At 52.8% G+C, this 22,345-nt stretch overlaps 1 protein-coding gene across 1 annotated transcript; it reads right to left on the bottom strand.

Moving 5' to 3' along the window:
- Positions 1-6,190: 6,190 nt before the first annotated feature.
- LOC145340678 (DBH-like monooxygenase protein 2 homolog) lies at positions 6,191-21,829 on the bottom strand (the record flags this gene model as incomplete). Its single annotated transcript, XM_080185140.1, has 8 exons — positions 6,191-6,340; positions 6,444-6,558; positions 10,769-10,899; positions 12,618-12,677; positions 14,710-14,806; positions 15,343-15,434; positions 17,585-17,751; positions 21,727-21,829. Coding segments are annotated over 8 exons (915 nt in total), but the record flags the coding sequence as incomplete, so codon positions are not given.
- Between the last annotated feature and the right edge of the window lie 516 nt (positions 21,830-22,345).

Raw genomic sequence — 22,345 nt, 5'->3', positions numbered from 1 at the left:
GTGTGCAGTTTTGGGCACCGTACTTACGCAAGGATATTTTGGCCTTGGAGGGAGTGCAGAGGAGGTTTACTAGGCTGATACCGGAGTTGAGGGGGTTGAGCTATGAGGAGAGGCTGAATAAACTGGGCTTGTACTCGTTAGAGTTTAGAAGAATGAGGGGAGATCTCATTGAGACGTATAAGATGATGAATGGGATGGATAGGATAGAGGTGGAGAGACTCTTCCCGCTCAGAAAGGACAGTAGGACTAGGGGGCACAGCCTCAAGATAAAGGGGGGGCGGTTTAGAACGGAGTTGAGGAGGAACTTCTTCACTCAAAGGGTGGTGAATCTCTGGAATTCTCTGCCCGTTGAAGTGGTGGAGGCTGCCTCGCTAAATATTTTTAAGACGCGGGTTGATGGGTTTTTGATAAGAGAGGGGATTAAGGGTTATGGGGAGAGGGCGGGAATGTGGAACTGAGACACGACAGATCAGCCATGATCTTATTGAATGGCGGGGCAGGCTCGAAGGGCTAGATGGCCTACTCCTGCTCCTATTTCTTATGAGGGCAGCGCAGTTGATGTTGTCTACATGGCTTTTAGCAAGGCCTTTGACATGATACCGCATGGTAGGTTAAATCTCACAGGATCCAGCGCGAGGTATCTCCAAAATTGGCTTCTTGACAGAGGGGTGGTTGTAGAGAGTTGTGTTTCGAACCGGGGGCCTGAGACCAGCCTCAGGGGGTCAGTGCTGGGCCCACTGTTATTGGTCACTTATATTAGTGGCTTGGGTGAGAATATCGGAGGCATGGTTTGCAGATGACACCAAGACTGGTGGCACAGGGGATGCTGTCTATATGGATTTCAAGTGAGGCCCTCTGACCAGGCCCTCGTGGCAGACTGGGGCAGAGGGTGGAGTCTCAGGGGGGATCGGAGGTTGAGCTGGGAAGGCGGGATACAGAACTGGCTCGGTCGCAGGAGGCAGAGGGGTCGCGGAGGGAGGGTGTGTTTCTGGATGGAGAGCTGGGACGAGCGACGTTCCTCAGGGATCAGTGCCGGGACCTTTTGCTGTTTGTAATATAGAAATATAAACGATTTGGAGGAAAATGTAACTGGTTTGATTCGTAAGTTTGCGGACGGCACAGAGGTTGGTGGATTTGGGGACAGCGATGGGGACCGTCAGGGGATACAGCAGGATATAGATCAGTCGGAGACTTGGGAGGAGAGGTGGCAGATGGAGTTTAATCCGGGCAAATGTGAGGTGATGCATTTTGGAAGGTCTGATACAGATCAGAAATATACGGTAAATGGCAGAACCCTTCAGAGTATCGATAAGCAGAGAGATCTGGGCGTACAGATACATAGAGTATTGATAGGCAGAGCGATCTGGGTGTACAGATACACAGAGTATGGCTAGGCAGAGGGATCTGGGTGTACAGATACACAGAGTATCGATAGGCAGAGGGATCTGGGCGTACAGATACACAGAGTATTGATAGGCAGAGGGATCTGGGCGTACAGATACACAGAGTATTGATAGGCAGAGGGATCTGGGCGTACAGATACACAGAGTATTGATAGGCAGAGGGATCTGGGCGTACAGATACACAGAGTATGGGTAGGCAGAGGGATCTGGGCGTACAGATACACAGAGTATTGATAGGGAGAGGGATCTGGGCGTACAGGTACACAGGTCACTGAAAGTGGCAACGCAGGTGGAAAAGGTGGTCAAGAAGGCATACGGCACGCTCGCCTTCATCGGCCGGGGCACTGAGTTTAAAAATTGGCAAGTCACGTTGCAGCTTTACAGAACCTTAGTGAGGCCGCACTTGGAATATAGAGTTCAATTCTGGGTCACCCACACTATTCTGTATCTAACCCCGTGCTGTACCTGTCCTGGGAGTGTTTAATGGGGGGACAGTGTATAGGGAGCTTTACTCTGTATCTAACCCCGTGCTGTACCTGTCCTGGGAGTGTTTGATGGGGGACAGTGTAGAGGGAGCTTTACTCTGTATCTAACCCCGTGCTGTCCCTGTCCTGGGAGTGTTTGATGGGGGGACAGTGTAGAGGGAGCTTTACTCTGTATCTAACCCCGTGCTGTACCTGTCCTGGGAGTGTTTGATGGGGGGACAGTGTAGAGGGAGCTTTACTCTGTATCTAACCCCGTGCTGTACCTGTCCTGGGAGTGTTTGATGGGGGGACAGTGTAGAGGGAGCTTTACTCTGTATCTAACCCCGTGCTGTACCTGTCCTGGGAGTGTTTGATGGGGGGACAGTGTAGAGGGAGCTTTACTCTGTATCTAACCCCGTGCTGTACCTGTCCTGGGAGTGTTTGATGGGGGACAGTGTAGAGGGAGCTTTACTCTGTATCTAACCCCGTGCTGTCCCTGTCCTGGGAGTGTTTGATGGGGAGACAGTGTAGAGGGAGCTTTACTCTGTATCTAACCCCGTGCTGTACCTGTCCTGGGAGTGTTTGATGGGGGGGACAGTGTAGAGGGAGCTTTACTCTGTATCTAACCCCGTGCTGTACCTGTCCTGGGAGTGTTTGATGGGGGGACAGTGTAGAGGGAGCTTTACTCTGTATCTAACCCCGTGCTGTACCTGTCCTGGGAGTGTTTGATGGGGGGGACAGTGTAGAGGGAGCTTTACTCTGTACCTAACCCCGTGCTGTACCTGTCCTGGGAGTGTTTGATGGGGGGGGGACAGTGTAGAGGGAGCTTTACTCTGGATCTAACCCCGTGCTGTACCTGTCCTGGGAGTGTTTGATGGGGGGACAGTGTAGAGGGAGCTTTACTCTGTATCTAACCCCGTGCTGTACCTGTCCTGGGAGTGTTTGATGGGGGGGACAGTGTAGAGGGAGCTTTACTCTGTATCTAACCCCGTGCTGTACCTGTCCTGGGAGTGTTTGATGGGGACAGTGTAGAGGGAGCTTTACTCTGTATCTAACCCCGTGCTGTACCTGTCCTGGGAGTGTTTGATGGGGGGACAGTGTAGAGGGAGCTTTACTCTGGATCTAACCCCGTGCTGTACCTGTCCTGGGAGTGTTTGATGGGGGGACAGTGTAGAGGGAGCTTTTACTCTGGATCTAACCCCGTGCTGTACCTGTCCTGGGAGTGTTTGATGGGGGGACAGTGTAGAGGGAGCTTTACTCTGGATCTAACCCCGTGCTGTACCTGTCCTGGGAGTGTTTGATGGGGGGACAGTGTAGAGGGAGCTTTACTCTGTATCTAACCCCGTGCTGTACCTGTCCTGGAGTGTTTGATGGGGGGACAGTGTAGAGGGAGCTTTACTCTGTATCTAACCCCGTGCTGTACCTGTCCTGGGAGTGTTTGATGGGGGGACAGTGTAGAGGGAGCTTTACTCTGGATCTAACCCCGTGCTGTACCTGTCCTGGGAGTGTTTGATGGGGGGGACAGTGTAGAGGGAGCTTTACTCTGGATCTAACCCCGTGCTGTACCTGTCCTGGGAGTGTTTGATGGGGGGGACAGTGTAGAGGGAGCTTTACTCTGTATCTAACCCCGTGCTGTACCTGTCCCGGGAGTGTTTGATGGGGGGACAGTGTAGAGGGAGCTTTACTCTGTATCTAACCCCGTGCTGTACCTGTCCTGGGAGTGTTTGATGGGGGGACAGTGTAGAGGGAGCTTTACTCTGTATGAAGACCAGCATTTGTGAAGCTCCTTCGATCTTCACCGCGACGTTGCCACGTGAACCCAGGTTGTTCTGATCCATATCACCCTGCCTGGGTAACACTGAGAAATTGCCAGTCTAAAGCGGCGAGCTAATTTTTCATTCTGTTCGATAAAAGTCTTGAATTGCGATCGACAGGGAGATGGGAAAGACATTGGCTGTGGGGAGTTGGGGGGGGCGGGTGGGACGTTGTAGCGAGATGTGTGGCGTTGAGAGGGGGGTGGTTTACTGGCGTGAAGCATTGTTGACTAGGGGGGTTCGCAACTTGGCAAGCCAAATGTAAAAAGCAAATGACGCAAGTGAGCTAATAGAGGGTCGGTTTGATTTATTATTGTCACTGGGATACAGTGAAAAGTATTGTTTCTCGCGCGCTGTACAGACAAAGCATGCCGTTCATAGAGAAGGAAAGGAGAGGGTGCAGAATGTAGTGTTAGTCACAGCGAGGGTGTAGAGAAAGATCAACTTAATATTTGATTTGATTTATTATTGTCTCTGGGATACGGTGAAAAGTATTGTTTCTCGCGCGCTATACAGACAAAGTATACCGTTCATAGAGAAGGAAAGGAGGAGGGTACAATGTAGTGTTACAGTCACAGCGAGGGTGTAGAGAAAGAACAACTTAATATTTGATTTGATTTATTATTGTCACTGGGATACGGTGAAAAGTATTGTTTCTTGCGCGCTGTACAAAGCATACTGTTCATAGAGAAGGAAAGGAGAGGGTGCAGAATGTAGTGTTACAGTCACAGCGAGGGTGTAGAGAAAGATCAGCTTAATATTTGATTTGATTTATTATTGTCACTAGGGTACAGTGAAAAGTATTGTTTCTCGCGCGCTATACAGACAAAGCATACCATTCATAGAGAAGGAAAGGAGAGGGTGCAGAATGTAGTGTTACAGTCACAGCGAGGGTGTAGAGAAAGATCAGCTTAATGCGAGGTGGGTCCATTCAAAAGTCTGACAGCAGCAGGGAAGAAGCTGTTCTTGAGTCGGTCGGTACGGGACCTCAGACTTTTGTATCTTTTTCCCCGACGGAAGAAGGTGGAAGAGAGAATGTCCGGGGTGTGTGTGTGGGGGGTGGGGGGGGTCCTTGATTATCCCGGCTGCTTTTCCCCCCCCCGAGACAGCGGGAAGTGTAGACGCAGTCAATGGATGGGAGGCTGGTTTGTGTGATGGGATTGGGGGCTACATTCACCACCCCTTTTGTAGTTCCTTGCGGTCTTGGGCAGAGCAGGATCCCAGACCGAGCTGTGATCCAACCAGAAAGAATGCTTTCTATGGGGGCGTCTGTAAAAGTTGGGGAGAGTCCGTAGCGGACATGCCAAATTTCCTTAGTCTTCCTGAGAAAGTAGAGGCGTTGGTGGGGCTTTCTTAACTATAGTGTCGGCATTGGGGGAGGGGACCAGGACAGGTTGTTGGTGATCTGGACACCTGAAGCTCTCTCGAGCCTTTCTACTCCATCCCCGTTGATGTAGACAGGGGGCGGGTTCTCCTCTACACTTCCTGAAGTCGATGAGAATCTCCTTCGTTGTGTTGACGTTGAGGGAGAGATTATTGTCACCGCACCAGTTCACCAGGTTCTCTATCCCATTCCTGTACCCCGTCTCCTCGTTGTTTGAGATCCGACCCACTAACGGTGGGGTCATCGGCGAACCTGAAAATGGAGTTAGAGGGGAATTTGGCCGCGCAGTTGGAGGTGTGTGAGGAGGATAGGGAGGGAGCTGAAGACACAGCCTTGCGGGTCACTGGTGTTGAGGATAATGGTGTCCCCGTGTCGCTCCCTGTGGACTGCAGGTGTAGAGACGATCGCGGTATACCAGCCAGTGCTGTGGGGATTCCGTGACCAAGTCGCATCGGAGGCAGCGCTGCTCGAGCGCAATTTCAGGCTGATTTGCGCGGAGATGGACGTTGCTGATGTCACGACCGAGTTCTCCCTCGAGGTGAGATCCTCCTGCCAAGAATCTCAGCACGAATCCACGTCACAAATTCTTGGGGAGGGAGGCTTCGTGATTTCTTAACTGTTGGCGTTTTTTCGGGGGAGGTGGTGATTGGAGGGATTCTTTATCTCAGTGAGGGGAGGGAGTCAGAGGAGGCAGTCAGAGGAGTTCGGTGGGTGCAAAAGGGGGAATGAGGGTGAGTGAGGGCGGAAGTGGGAGGGAGTGATTGAGGGACAGAGTCAGTGAGGGACAGAGTCAGTGAGGGACAGAGTCAGTGAGGGACAGAGTCAGTGAGGGAGCGAGGGAGGGAGCGAGGAAAGGAGGGAGGGAATAGGGAGGGAGAGAGGGAATAGGGAGGGAGAGAGGGAATAGGGAGGGAGAGAGGGAATAGGGAGGGAGAGAGGGAATAGGGAGGGAGAGAGGGAATAGGGAGGGAGAGAGGGAATACGGAGGGAGAGAGGGAATACGGAGGGAGAGAGGGAATACGGAGGGAGAGAGGGAATACGGAGGGAGAGAGGGAATACGGAGGGAGGGAAGGAATGATGGAGTGAGGCAAGGGAGGGAGGGGGCGATACCATCACTCCTCTCCCTCAGGCTCCCACCAGGAGGCAGGAGGCGGCGAGGAGGGCGAGTGCAGCCCCCTCGAGGCGGACGGAGCCTCCGGACAGCACATTCCTGGAGCAGGGAAGGCGTCTCTCCTCCGGGATCTCGGGAAGTTTCACCACAGTCACACTGTAACTCTGCGGGACAGAGAGAGAGAGAGAGAGAGTGAGTGAGAGGGGGCGAGGGTGCGAGGGAGGGAGGGGGGCGAGGGAGGAGGGGGCCGGCACACTGACCACTCACCATGTCCGTGCTGATGGCCTGAAGGTGGTTCCCGTCCCGCAGTTTGATTTCCACGTTCTTCGCCAGAGACTCATTCCATCTCCAATCCCACATATTCCTTATTAACGTATCAACCCTACAGAGAGGGACAGAGAGAGAGTGAGAGAGAGAGGGAGGGAGGGAGGGAGAGAGAGAGGGAGGGAGGGAGGGACAGAGAGAGGGAGGGAGGGACGGAGAGAGAGAGGGAGGGACGGAGAGAGAGAGGGAGGGACGGAGAGAGAGAGGGAGGGACGGAGAGAGAGAGGGAGGGACGGAGAGAGAGAGGGAGGGACGGAGAGAGAGAGGGAGGGACGGAGAGAGAGAGAGGGAGGGACGGAGAGAGAGAGGGAGGGACGGAGAGAGAGAGGGAGGGACGGAGAGAGAGAGGGAGGGACGGAGAGAGAGAGGGAGGGACGGAGAGAGAGAGGGAGGGACGGAGAGAGAGAGGGAGGGACGGAGAGAGAGAGGGAGGGACGGAGAGAGAGAGGGAGGGACGGAGAGAGGGAGGGAGGGACGGAGAGAGGGAGGGAGGGACGGAGAGAGGGAGGGAGGGACGGAGAGAGGGAGGGAGGGACGGAGAGAGGGAGGGAGGGACGGAGAGAGGGAGGGAGGGACGGAGAGAGGGAGGGACGGAGAGACGGAGAGACAGAGAGGGAGACAGAGAGGGAGACAGAGAGGGAGACAGAGAGGGAGACAGAGAGGGAGACAGAGAGGGAGACAGAGAGGGAGGGAAAGAGAGAGACTCATTTAAAAAATGATGTGAATCCCAAAACTCCCCAAATCAGTGTCACCGATCCTCACGCACCGAAGCTCCCACACACAGAGAGCACTGGAGATACCCTCTCTCCTTCATAACTTCAATCCCCTCTCTCTCTCTCTCTCTCTCTCTCAACTGTCTCTGTCTCCCTCCCCCTCCCTCTGTCTCTCTCTCTCTCTGTCTCCCTCTTTGTCTCTCATAGAAACTCAAAGCAGGAGCCTAAGGGACAATTTAGCATGGCCAATCCACTCAACCTACACATCTTTGGACACTAAGGGACAATTTAGCATGGCCAATCCACCCTAACCTACACATCTTTGGACACTAAGGGACAATTTAGCATGGCCAATCCACCCAACCTACACATCTTAGGACACTAAGGGACAATTTAGCATGGCCAATCCACCCTAACCTACACATCTTTGGACACTAAGGGACAATTTAGCATGGCCAATCCACCCTAACCTACACATCTTTGGACACTAAGGGACAATTTAGCATGGCCAATCCACCCTAACCTACACATCTTTGGACACTAAGGGACAATTTAGCATGGCCAATCCACCCTAACCTACACATCTTTGGACACTAAGGGACAATTTAGCATGGCCAATCCACCCTAACCTACACATCTTTGGACACTAAGGGACAATTTATCACGGCCAATCCACCTAACCTGCACGTCTTTGGACATTAAGGGACAATTTAGCATGGCCAATCCACCCAACCTACACATCTTTGGACACTAAGGGACAATTTAGCATGGCCAATCCACCCAACCTGCACATCTTTGGACACTAAGGGACAATTTAGCATGGCCAATCCACCCTAACCTGCACATCTTTGGACACTAAGGGACAATTTAGCATGGCCAATCCACCCAACCTACACATCTTTGGACACTAAGGGACAATTTAGCATGGCCAATCCACCCAACCTACACATCTTTGGACACTAAGGGACAATTTAGCATGGCCAATCCACCCAACCTGTAGATCTTTGGAGACTGAGGGAGAATTTAGCACGGCCCAATCCACCCTAACCCGCCCGTCTTTCAGACTGTGGGAGGAAACCGGAGCGCTCGGCAGAAACCCACGCAGGCACGGGGAGAATGCGCAGACTCCACACTGGCAGTGACCCCCCCGAGCCGGGAATCGAACCCTGGCGCTGTGAGTCAGCAGCGCGAACCCGCTGTGCCACCTGTATTACAGTGATCATCGAATCCAAACATCCTGATGGTCCCCCTTCCCGCAACCCCCCCCCCCAAAATCTCTCAACCCTGGAGCCCCAAGAGCGATATCTAACCTCTTCCCAAAATCTCACGACGTTTTGGCCCCCACTACTTTCTGTGGGAGTGAATCCCACCACCCTCTGGGTGAAGAAATTTCTCCTCATCTCAGTCCTAAAAGGTTTACCCCTTATCCTCAAACTATGACCCCCCTGGTTCTGGGCTCCCCCCCCACCATGGGGAACATTCTTTCCGAATCTCCCCTGTCTCACCCTGTTAGAATTTTATCAGTTTCTATCAGATCCCCCTCTCCCTCTTCTAAACTCCAGCGAATATAATCCTAACCCACTGAGTCTCTCCTCATATGACAGACCTGCCGTCCCAGGAATCAGCCTGGGAAACCCTCGCTGTGCTCCCTCTGTAACAAGGAACATCCTTCCCCAGATACGGAGACCAAAACTGTCCACAATACTCCAGGTGTGGTCTCCCCAACACCCTGTACAATTACAGTAAAACTGTCCACAATACTCCAGGTGTGGTCTCCCCAACACCCTGTACAATTACAGTAAAACTGTCCACAATACTCCAGGTGTGGTCTCCCCAACACCCTGTACAATTACAGTAAAACTGTCCACAATACTCCAGGTGTGGTCTCACCAACACCCTGTGAAATTGCAGCAAAATATCCCTATTCCTCTACTCGAATCCTCTCGCTCTGAAGGCCAACATACCATTTCCCTGCTTCACTGCCCACTGTACCTGCGCACTGACTGTCAGAGACTCAGGGCGCACAGGTCTGGCCGCGTATCCCCCTCTCTCAATTTACACCCACACAGGGAATAATCTGTCCTCCCTATTACTGCCACCAAAGTGGATCGAGAGGGAGGGTTGTGGAGGGGGTGCTGGGAGGAGGTTACAGAGATAGGGAAGGGGTGTAGGGGGGCTGGAGGAGGTTACAGAGATAGGGAGGGGTGTAGGAGGTTGCAGAGATAGGGAGGGGGTGTGGGGGGCTGGGAGGGGGTTACAGAGATAGGGAGGGGGTGTAGGGGGCTGGGAGGAGGTTACAGGGATAGGGAGGGGGTGTAGGGGGCTGGAGGGGGTTACAGAGATAGGGAGGGGGTGTAGGGGGTTACAGGGATAGGGAGGGGGTGTAGGGGGGCTGGAGGAGGTTACAGGGATAGGGAGGGGGTGTAGGGGGCTGGAGGAGGGTTACAGAGATAGGGAAGGGTGTAGGAGGTTGCAGAGATAGGGAGGGGGTGTAGGGGGCTGGGAGGAGGTTACAGAGATAGGGAGGGGGTGTAGGGGGCTGGAGGAGGTTACAGAGATAGGGAGGGGGTGTAGGGGGCTGGAGGAGATTACAGAGATAGGGAGGGGGTGTAGGAGGTTACAGAGATAGGGAGGGGGTGTAGGAGGTTACAGAGATAGGGAGGGGGTGTAGGAGGTTACAGAGATAGGGAGGGGGTGTAGGAGGTTACAGAGATAGGGAGGAGGTGTAGGGGGCTGGAGGAGGTTACAGAGATAGGGAGGGGGTGTAGGGGCTGGAGGAGGTTACAGAGATAGGGAAGGGTGTAGGAGGTTGCAGAGATAGGGAGGGGGTGTAGGGGGGCTGGAGGAGGTTACAGAGATAGGGAGGGGGTGTAGGGGGCTGGAGGGGGTTACAGAGATAGGGAGGGGGTGTAGGGGGCTGGAGGAGGTTACAGAGATAGGGAGGGGGTGTAGAGGGGCTGGAGAAGGTTACAGAGATAGGGAGGGGGTGTAGGGGGCTGGAGGATGTTACAGAGATAGGGAGGGGGTGTAGGGGGCTGGAGGAGGTTACAGAGATAGGGAGGGGGTGTAGGGAGCTGGAGGAGGTTACAGAGATAGGGAGGGGGTGTAGGGGGCTGGAGGATGTTACAGAGATAGGGAGGGGGTGTAGGGGGCTGGAGGAGGTTACAGAGATAGGGAGGGGGTGTAGGGGGCTGGAGGAGATTACAGAGATAGGGAGGGGGTGTAGGAGGTTACAGAGATAGGGAGGGGGTGTAGGGGGCTGGAGGAGGTTACAGAGATAGGGAGGGGGTGTAGGGGGGCTGGAGGAGGTTACAGAGATAGGGAAGGGTGTAGGAGGTTGCAGAGATAGGGAGGGGGTGTAGGGGGGCTGGAGGAGGTTACAGAGATAGGGAGGGGGTGTAGGGGGCTGGAGGGGGTTACAGAGATAGGGAGGGGGTGTAGGAGGCTGGAGGAGGTTACAGAGATAGGGAGGGATGTAGGGGCTGGAGGAGAGATAGGGAGGGGGTGTAGGGGGCTGGAGGGAAAGTTTTGCAAGGGGATAATTAGGCCACCTACGAATCTCCAGAAACATTGAGCAGTTTGGATGCCATCTCTGCAGTCTGGTAACTGAGACACATCAGCAACTCATTCTTGGGGTAATAGTACAAGAACGCAAGACACATTTCTTCATTAGTTGTTAAGCCACCCTGTTAGAGAAGGAAATCAGTTCAGTTCCACACACTCTGATATACCCCACACCCTCACTGTAACACTCTGATATATCCCACACCCCTCACTGTAACACTCTGCTATATCCCACACCCCTCACTGTAACACTCTGATATATCCCACACCCCTCACTGTAACACTCTGATATATCCCACACCCCTCACTGTAACACTCTGATATATCCCACACCCCTCACTGTAACACTCTGATATATCCCACACCCCTCACTGTAACACTCTGATATATCCCACACCCCTCACTGTAACACTCTGATATATCCCACACCCCTCACTGTAACACTCTGATATATCCCACACCCCCTCACTGTAACACTCTGACATACCCCACACCCCTCACTGTAACACTCTGATATATCCCACACCCCTCACTGTAACACACTGATATATCCCACACCACTCACTGTAACACTCTGATATATCCCACACCCCTCACTGTAACACTCTGATATATCCCACACCCCTCACTGTAACACTCTGATATATCCCACACCCCTCACTGTAACACTCTGATATATCCCACACCCCTCACTGTAACACTCTGATATACCCCACACCCCTCACTGTAACACTCTGATATATCCCACACCCCTCACTGTAACACTCTGATATACCCCACACCCCTCACTGTAACACTCTGATATATCCCACACCCCTCACTGTAACACTCTGATATACCCCACACTCCTCACTGTAACACTCTGATATATCCCACACCCCTCACTGTAACACTCTGATATATCCCACACCCCTCACTGCAACACTCTGATATACCCCACACCCCTCACTGTAACACTCTGATATATCCCACACCCCCTCACTGTAACACTCTGATATACCCCACACCCCTCACTGTAACACTCTGATATACCCCACACCCCTCACTGTAACACTCTGATATACCCCACACCCCTCACCGTAACACTCTGATATACCCCACACCCCTCACTGTAACACTCTGATATATCCCACACCTCTCACTGTAACACTCTGATATACCCCACACCCCTCACTGTAACACTCTGATATATCCCACACCCCCTCACTGTAACACTCTGATATACCCCACACCCCTCACTGTAACACTCTGATATACCCCACACCCCTCACTGTAACACTCTGATATATCCCACACCCCTCACTGTAACACTCTGATATATCCCACACCCCTCACTGTAACACCCTGATATATCCCACACCCCTCACTGTAACACTCTGATATATCCCACACCCCTCACTGTAACACTCTGATATATCCCACACCCCCTCACTGTAACACCCTGATATATCCCACACCCCTCACTGTAACACTCTGATATATCCCACACCCCTCACTGTAACACTTTGATATATCCCACACCCCTCACTGTAACACTCTGATATATCCCACACCCCTCACTGTAACACTCTGATATATCCCACACCCCTCACTGTAACACTCTGATATACCCCACACCCCTCACTGTAACACTCTGATATATCCCACACCCCTCACTGTAACACTCTGATATATCCCACACCCCTCACTGTAACATTCTGATATATCCCACACCCCTCACTGTAACACTCTGATATACCCCACACCCCTCACCCTAACCCTAACACTCTGATATACCCCACATCCCTCACCCTAACACTCTGATATACCCCACACCGTATCTCTGTCAATAAATCCTTACCCAGGACAGGGTGCTCCGTCCCTTTGTGTTGTAGGTACACTCTGTTATAAGTACGTCACCCTAAGAATGAATCAGAAATTATACAAACTTATTACATTCCCCTTTTCCCCTCGCGAGAGACACATCGACACTCTGCACATTTCAGTTCCCTTGTCCAGAGCCGGCGCTCTGTATGTTGGTTCGCACTTGGAACATCGTCTGCAATTCTGGACCGCCACACTACCAGGAATTTGGCACGTCCGCTACGGACTCTCACCGACTTTTACAGATGCCCCCACAGAAAGCATTCTTTCTGGTTGGATCACAGCTCGGTCTGGGATCCTGCTCTGCCCAAGACCGCAAGGAACTACAAAAGGGGTGGTGAACGTAGCCCCCAATCCCATCACACAAACCAGCCTCCCATCCATTGACTCCGTCTACACTTCCCGCTGCCTCAGGGGAAAAGCAGCCGGGATAATCAAGGACCCCCCCCCAACCCACACACCCCGGACATTCTCTCTTCCACCTTCTTCCGTCGGGGAAAAAGGTACAAAAGTCTGAGGTCCCGTACCGACCGACTCAAGAACAGCTTCTTCCCTGCTGCTGTCAGACTTTTGAATGGACCCACCTCGCGTTAAGCTGATCTTTCTCTACACCCTCGCTGTGACTGTAACACTACATTCTGCACCCTCTCCTTTCCTTCTCTATGAATGGTATGCTTTGTCTGTACAGCGCGCGAGAAACAATACTTTTCACTGTATCCCAGTGACAATAATAAATCAAATATTAAGCTGATCTTTCTCTACACCCTCGCTGTGACTGTAACACTACATTCTGCACCCTCTCCTTTCCTTCTCTATGAACGGTATGCTTTGTCTGTATAGCGTGCGAGAAACAATACTTTTCACTGTATCCCAGAGACAATAATAAATCAAATCAAATCAAAAAAGGATGTGGAGGCTTTGGAGAGGGTTCCAGAAAAGATTTACCAGGATGTTGCCCCCTGGTACGGAGGGGACATTCGCTACGAGGAGAGGTTGGAGAAACTTGGTTCGTTCTCACTGGAGGTTGAGGGGGAGAGACCTGAAAGAAGTCTACAAGATGATGAGGGACAGAGTGGAGAGTCAGAAGCTTTTTCCCCAGGGTGGAACTAGGAGGGTACAGGTTTAAGGTGCGAGGGGCAAGGTTTAAAGGAGGTGTACGAGGCAGCCCCGTGTGTGTGGTGTAGGTACACCCACGGCGCTGTTAGGGAGGGAGTTCCGGGATTGTTGTTGGACATCAGTCAGTCCCCGTGTGTGTGTGGGGTGTAGGTACACCCACGGCGCTGTTAGGGAGGGAGTTCCGGGATTGTTGTTGGACATCAGTCAGTCCCCGTGTGTGTGTGTGTGGTGTAGGTACACCCACGGCGCTGTTAGGGAGGGAGTTCCAGGATTGTTGTTGGACATCAGTCAGTCCCCGTGTGTGTGTGGTGTAGGTACACCCACGGCGCTGTTAGGGAGGGAGTTCCGGGATTGTTGTTGGACATCAGTCAGTCCCCGTGTGTGTGTGGTGTAGGTACACCCACGGCGCTGTTAGGGAGGGGAGTTCCGGGATTGTTATTGGACGTCAGTCAGTCCCCGTGTGTGTGTGTGTGGTGTAGGTACACCCACGGCGCTGTTAGGGAGGGAGTTCCGGGATTGTTATTGGACGTCAGTCAGTCCCCGTGTGTGTGTGTGTGGTGTAGGTACACCCAAGGCGCTGTTAGGGAGGGAGTTCCGGGATTGTTATTGGACATCAGTCAGTCCCCGAGTGTGTGTGTGTGTGGTGTAGGTACACCCACGGCGCTGTTAGGGAGGGAGTTCCGGGATTCTGACCCCGGCCACAGTGAAGGAACGGCCGATATGTTTCCAAGTCGGGATGGGGTTTGGGGGCGGGGGGGGGGGGGGGACCTGCAGGCGGTGGATGTGTCTGCTTCCCAGCACTGCCCCCACCTTTCTAGAGGTGGCAGGTTCGGAAGGTGCTGTCGCAGGAGCCCCGGCGAGTCGCTGCGGGGGCATCTTGCAGAGGCTACGCGTGACAGTTCAGCGACAGCTGGTACACTTGCGCACGGTTGCAATGAACAGGCACTACTTACGCGTCGCACAGCCACTGCCTCCCTCAGCATCCGTGACTCCTGAAGGTTGAAGTCGTAGGAATTGTCCTGTGTGATGACCCCAATCTGCTTTCCATCTCTACAACGAACAAAGAAAAGTACAGCCTTCTGCCATTACTTGAACTGTAAACCCTCCAAACATAACCTAACCACCCCCCCCCCACCCCCGACACACACACACCTGGCAGCCCATTCACCTATCAGAGAGAAGGGGGGGGTTGCAATAACACTCTCAGCCACCTCACCCCAGAGACCCACAAACTGGGCAGCCCTTAACCCAATCGGTGAGAGATGGGGCATTTGCCCTCTCACCCACCTTATGCCAGTTACCCATAACCCAGGCAGCCTGATCGAATGCAGGAGAGGGCGAGGGGGGGGGGATTAACCCTCTCGCCCACCTCCTCCCAGTTACACACACATATTGGGCAGCCTGTAACCTGATCGGATACAGGGAGGGGGAAGGGAGGGTGGAGTTGGCTCTCTCACCCACCCCCTCCCCTCCCAGTTACGTTGAAAACTGATACCTGGGGGAAGGGGGAGGTTGACAGCGAGGACACGGGGTGGAGGGTTCCCGGGAAGGGCGACAGACAAGCCTCGACGGAGAAACCTCCTCACCTGAACTGCAAGACGCGGACTCCAGACCCGACAAGGTGTGTGTGAAGGATTGAGCCAAATATTTGCATATCTATGTGATTCTTAATATCCTGCTGTTGGAGAAATAACAAAATTAACCAACCAATTTAGGTAGAAACACAGAAACCAGAAGCAGGAAGAGGCCATTCGGACACTAATTCATTATGAATTCTCGGCTGATCATCAAATCCTACATCCCGATCCTCCCCCTTCCTCCCCCGCCCCGTATCCCTCCATCCCTTTAGCCCCGTCTAATTTCTTCTCAAAATCTCACAGCGTTTTGGCCTCAGCTACTTTCTGTGGGAGTGAATTCTACACATTTCCCACCCTTTGGGTGAAGAAATTTCCCCTCACCTCAGTTCTAAAAGGTTTACCCCTTATCCTCAAACAATGACCCCCCTCCCCCAGTTCTGGATCAATTTAATATTGAGATGAGGAGTAATTCCTTCTCCTGGAGAGTTGCAAACCTTTGGAATTCCTTGCCACAGAGAGGATACTTAAGGCTGGGATACATATCTTTTTGATTGGCCATGTTAAATTGCCCCTTAGTGTCCAAAGATGTGTAGGTTAGGGTGGATTGGCCATGCTAAATTGTCCCTTAGTGTCCAAAGATGTGTAGGTTGGGTGGATTGGCCATGCTAAATTGTCCCTTAGTGTCCAAAGATGTGCAGGTTGGATGGATTGGCCATGCTAAATTGCCCCTTTGTGTCCAAAGATGTGTCTGTTCCGTGGATTGGCCATGCTAAATTGTCCCTTAGTGTCCAAAGATGTGTAGGTTGGGCGGATTGGCCATGCTAAATTGTCCCTTAGTGTCCAAAGATGTGCAGGTTGGGTGGATTGGCCATGCTAAATTGCCCCTTAGTGTCCAAAGATGTGTAGGTTGGGTGGATTGGCCATGCTAAATTGCCCCTTAGTGTCCAAAGACGTGTAGGTTAGGGGGATTGGCCATGCCAAATTGCCCCTTAGTGTCCAAAGATGTGCAGGTTGGGTGGATTGGCCATGCTAAATTGCCCCTTAGTGTCCAAAGATGTGTAGGTTAGGGTGGATTGGCCATGCTAAATTGTCCCTTAGTGTCCAAAGATGTGCAGGTTAGATGGATTGGCCATGCTAAATTGTCCCTTAGTATCCAAAGATGTGCAGGTTGGGTGGATTGGCCACACTAAATTGTCTCCTTAGTGTCCAAAGATGTGCCGGTTAGATGGATTGGCCATGCTAAATTGTCCCTTAGTGTCCAAAGATGTGTAGGTTAGGGTGGATTGGCCATGCTAAATTGTCCCTTAGTGTCCAAAGATGTGTAGGTTAGGGTGGATTGGCCATGCTAAATTGTCCCTTAGTGTCCAAAGATGTGTAGGTTAGGGTGGATTGGCCATGCTAAATTGTCCCTTAGTGTCCAAAGATGTGCAGGTTAGATGGATTGGCCATGCTAAATTGTCTCCTTAGTGTCCAAAGATGTGCAGGTTAGATGGATTGGCCATGCTAAATTGTCCCTTAGTGTCCAAAGATGTGTAGGTTAGGTGGATTGGCCATGCTAAATTGTCCCTTAGTGTCCAAAGATGTGTAGGTTGGGTGGATTGGCCATGCTAAATTGTCCCTTAGTGTCCAAAGATGTGCCGGTTAGATGGATTGGCCATGCTAAATTGTCCCTTAGTGTCCAAAGATGTGTAGGTTAGGGTGGATTGGCCATACTAAATTGTCCCTTAGTGTCCAAAGATGTGTAGGTTAGGGTGGATTGGCCATGCTAAATTGTCCCTTAGTGTCCAAAGATGTGTAGGTTAGGGTGGATTGGCCATGCTAAATTGTCCCTTAGTGTCCAAAGATGTGCAGGTTAGATGGATTGGCCATGCTAAATTGTCTCCTTAGTGTCCAAAGATGTGCAGGTTAGATGGATTGGCCATGCTAAATTGTCCCTTAGTGTCCAAAGATGTGTAGGTTAGGTGGATTGGCCATGCTAAATTGTCCCTTAGTGTCCAAAGATGTGTAGGTTGGGTGGATTGGCCATGCTAAATTGTCCCTTAGTGTCCATGTTCGGGGGGAGATTAGCGGGGTAAGTGTGTGGAGTTGCGGACGTAGGGTGACCCTGGGTAAGGTGCCGTGTCGGAGGGTGGGTACAGGAGGGGTGGCCTCTCCTCCTGCACCGCCGGGGATTATGGGGGGGGGTGGTCTGTTGGAAGGCTGGGGCCTTTCCACAGCCCATCCCCAGGCTGTGGCCCCGGGTCGGGCTTACCTTGTTGACGGGGCTGGTGTCGCAGTAACCATAGGTCTTGAAGGATGGTACGTTGGGGGGTAGCACCAGGAACTGCCCGACCATCAGCCCAGTCCAGAGAATCCCGATGTCGTACTTCCGGAGGCTCGTCGTCACATGTAGCCTAAATCCAGAATTGTCCACCACCCCTAGAGAGAGGGAGAGAGAGAGAGTCCAACGCCATATCCATCAGGCAACCCTACATATCCCAGTCAATCCCATCACACAAACCAGCCTCCCATCCATTGACTCCGTCTACACTTCCCGCTGCCTCGGGGGGGGGGAAAAGCAGCCGGGATAATCAAGGACCCCCCCCCCCCCCAACCCCCCACCCCACACACCCCCCGGACATTCTCTCTTCCACCTTCTTCCGTCGGGGGAAAAAGGTACAAAAGTCTGAGGTCCCGTACCGACCGACTCAAGAACAGCTTCTTCCCTGCTGCTGTCAGACTTTTGAATGGACCCACCTCGCATTAAGCTGATCTTTCTCTACACCCTCGCTGTGACTGTAACACTACATTCTGCACCCTCTCCTTTCCTTCTCTATGAACGGCATGCTTTATCTGTATAACACACGAGAAACAATACTTTTCACTGTATCCCAGTGACAATAATAAATCAAATCAAATCAAATATTAAGCTGATCTTTCTCTACACCCTCGCTGTGACTGTAACACTACGTTCTGCACCCTCTCCTTTCCTTCTCTATGAACAGTATGCTTTGTCTGTATAGTGCGCGAGAAACAATACTTTTCACTCTATCCCAGTGACAATAATAAATCAAATCAAATATTAAGCCGATCTTTCTCTACACCCTCGCTGTGACTGTAACACTACATTCTGCACTCTCTCCTTTCCTTCTCTATGAACGGTATGCTTTGTCTGTAAAGCGCACAAGAAACAATACTTTTCACTGTATCCCAGTGACAATAATAAATCAAATCAAATATTAAGCTGATCTTTCTCTACACCCTCGCTGTGACTGTAACACTACATTCTGCACTCTCTCCTTTCCTTCTCTATGAACAGCATGCTTTATCTGTATAGCACACAAGAAACAATACTTTTCACTGTATCCCAATACATGTGGCAATAATAAATCAAATTATATTAAATTAGTGGGTTAGCACAGCGGCCCCACGGCGCCAGGGACCCGGGTTCGATTCCCGGCCTCGGGTCACTGTTTGTCTAGGCTCTGCACATTCTCCCCGTGCCTGCATGGGTTTTCTCCCACAGTCAGATAGAAGTGCTGGTTGGGGTGCACTGGGGCCGTGTTAAATTCTCCCTCAGTGTAACCCCGAGCAGGGGTGTGGCGACTACAGGATTTTCCACAGTAACTTCATTGCGGTGTTAATGTAAATCTACTTGCAACACTAATAAACTCAACTAAACCCTAACCTAAGCCGAGCGCTGCATTCTGCTTCCTCAGGGTTAGAGTGTTGTCTGTAAAATAAAAAATTTCAGGTTAACACAACACTTAGACAGGAAATAGAACTGTCACATAGAGGGTTACAGAGATAGGGAGGGGGTGTAGGGGGCTGGAGGAGGTTACAGAGATAGGGAGGGGGTGTAGGGGGCTGGAGGGGGTTACAGAGATAGGGAGGGGGTGTAGGGGGCTGGGAGGACGTTACAGAGACAGGGAGGGGGTGCAGGGGGCTGGAGGAGGTTACAGAGATAGGGAGGGGGTGTAGGGGGTGTAGGGGGTTACAGAGATAGGGAGGGGATTTAGGGGGCTGGAGGAGGTTACAGAGATAGGGAGGGGGTGTAGGGGGTTACAGAGATAGGGAGGGGGTGTAAGGGGCTGGAGGAGGTTACAGAGATAGGGAGGGGGTGTAAGGGGCTGGAGGAGGTTACAGAGATAGGGAGGGGGTGTAGGGGGTTACAGAGATAGGGAGGGGGGTGTAGGGGGTTACAGAGATAGGGAGGGGGTGTAGGGGGTTACAGAGATAGGGAGGGGGTGTAGGGGGTTACAGAGATAGGGAGGGGGTGTAGGGGGTTACAGAGATAGGGAGGGGGTGTAGTGGGCTGGAGGGGGTTACAGAGATAGGGAGGGGGTGTAGGGGGCTGGAGAGAGTACAGAGATAGGGAGGGGGTGTAGGGGGCTGGAGGAGGTTACAGAGATAGGGAGGGGGTGTAGGGGGCTGGAGGTGGTTACAGAGATAGGGAGGGGGTGTAGGGGGTTACAGAGATAGGGAGGGGGTGTAGAGGGTTACAGAGATAGGGAGGGGGTGTAGGGGGTTACAGAGATAGGGAGGGGGTGTAGGGGGTTACAGAGATAGGGAGGGGGTGTAGGGGGTTACAGAGATAGGGAGGGGGTGTAGGGGGTTACAGAGATAGGGAGGGGGTGTAGGGGGTTACAGAGATAGGGAGGGGGTGTAGGGGGTTACAGAGATAGGGAGGGGGTGTAGGGGGTTACAGAGATAGGGGAGGGGGTGTAGGGGGTTACAGAGATAGGGAGGGGGTGTAGGGGGTTACAGAGATAGGGAGGGGGTGTAGGGGGTTACAGAGATAGGGAGGGGGTGTAGGGGGTTACAGAGATAGGGAGGGGGTGTAGGGGGTTACAGAGATAGGGAGGGGGTGTAGGGGGTTACAGAGATAGGGAGGGGGTGTAGGGGGCTGGAGGAGGTTACATAGAACATAGAACATTACAGCGCAGAACAGGCCCTTCGGCCCACGATGTTGCGCCGACCAGTTACAAAACAATGACCCTCTAACCTAAACCAAACCCTTTCCGTCCATAAACCTATCCACGGATCTCTTAAACGCCCCCAAACTAGGCGCATTTACAACTGCAGCAGGCAGGGCATTCCAATCCCTCACCACCCTCTGGGTAAAGAACCTACCTCTGACATCCGTCCTATAACTACCCCCCCTTAATTTAAAGCCATGCCCCCTCGTGCGAGCTTTCTCCATCCGAGGAAAAAGGCTATCACCATCCACCCTATCTAAACCTCTAATCATCTTATATGTTTCAATAAGATCCCCTCTTAGCCGCCTTCTTTCCAGCGAAAACAACCCCAAATCCCTCAGTCTCTCCTCATAGGACCTCCCCTCCATACCAGGCAACATCCTGGTAAACCTCCTCTGCACCCTCTCCAAAGCCTCCACATCCTTCCTGTAATGTGGGGACCAGAACTGCACACAATACTCCAAGTGCGGCCGCACCAGAGTTGTGTACAGTTGCAACATGACGCATGTTACAGAGATAGGGAGGGGGTGTAGGGGGCTACAGAGATAGGGAGGGGGTGTAGGGGGGCTGGAGGAGGTTACAGAGATGGGGGGGTGTAGGAGGTTACAGAGATAGGGAGGGGGGTGTAGGAGGTTACAGGGATAGGGAGGGGGGGTGTAGGGGTTACAGTGATAGGGAGGGGGGTGTAGGAGGTTACAGAGATAGGGAGGGGGGTGTAGGAGGTTACAGAGATAGGGAGGGGGGTGTAGGAGGTTACAGAGATAGGGAGGGGGGTGTAGGAGGTTGCAGAGATAGGGAGGGGGTGTAGGAGGTTACAGAGATAGGGAGGGGGGTGTAGGAGGTTACAGGGATAGGGAGGGGGGGTGTCGGAGGTTACAGAGATAGGGAGGGGGGTGTAGGAGGTTACAGAGATAGGGAGGGGGTGTAGGAGGTTACAGAGATAGGGAGGGGGGTGTAGGAGGTTACAGGGATAGGGAGGGGGGTGTAGGAGGTTACAGAGATAGGGAGGCGGGTGTAGGAGGTTACAGAGATAGGGAGGGGGGTGTAGGAGGTTACAGGGATAGGGAGGGGGGGTGTCGGAGGTTACAGAGATAGGGAGGGGGGTGTAGGAGGTTACAGGGATAGGGAGGAGGTGTAGGAGGTTACAGAGATAGGGAGGGGGTGTAGGAGGTTACAGGGATAGGGAGGGGGGGTGTCGGAGGTTACAGAGATAGGGAGGGGGGTGTAGGAGGTTACAGGGATAGGGAGGGGGGGTGTCGGAGGTTCCAGAGATAGGGAGGGGGGTGTAGGAGGTTACAGAGATAGGGAGGTGGGGTGTAGGAGGTTACAGAGATAGGGAGGTGGGGTGTCGGAGGTTACAGAGATAGGGAGGGGGGTGTCGGAGGTTACAGAGATAGGGAGGGGGGGTGTAGGAGGATGGGGACAGAGACCTTACCACTCTTTGCTTGGGGATTATCGTAGTGGATTTGCAACATGTAATAGAGTTTATCACCAGGCCCTCCGAGGGGGAATCCAGCCTCATCGGGGTAAATCAGGGCCTGCGAGGGAGAGAGGAGATAGATTATTTCCCTCATACCAGCTCTCATCCCGATCGCGACCCCCCCGACCCTCAACGCGACCCCCGACCCTCAACGCGACCCCCCGACCCTCAACGCGACCCCCCCCGACCCTAAACATGACCCCTGACACCAAACGTGACCCCTGACCCCAAACATGATCCTGGACCCTAATTGCGGCCCCTGCCTCTCAACATGACCCCTGACCCCAACTGTGACCCCTGAGCCCAAACGTGACCCCTGACCCTCAACCTGAGGTCGACACCAAACGTGGCACCCCCCCCGACCCTCGACACGACCCCGACGCCAAACGTGACCCCTGACCCTAATTGTGACCCCCTAACTCGAAACGTGACCCCCCACCCCGGTCCCAAGTTGAATTGAGGGTCTGGTACGTACGGGAGTGCGTTTCTCCTGGATAGTGAGTTCAGGTACCGGCCCTCGGGCTTATTCGAGGGTCCAGGGATTCGGACAAGACAATGGCTCCTTCGGCCTATT

The sequence above is a fragment of the Carcharhinus amblyrhynchos genome, unplaced genomic scaffold (assembly GCF_965287045.1).
Source record: "Carcharhinus amblyrhynchos unplaced genomic scaffold, sCarAmb.v2.hapA chromosome_1278, whole genome shotgun sequence".
Taxonomy (NCBI): domain Eukaryota; kingdom Metazoa; phylum Chordata; class Chondrichthyes; order Carcharhiniformes; family Carcharhinidae; genus Carcharhinus; species Carcharhinus amblyrhynchos.
The sequence above is the reverse complement of the archived record's forward strand: the minus strand, read 5'-3'. Positions and strand labels throughout refer to the sequence as shown.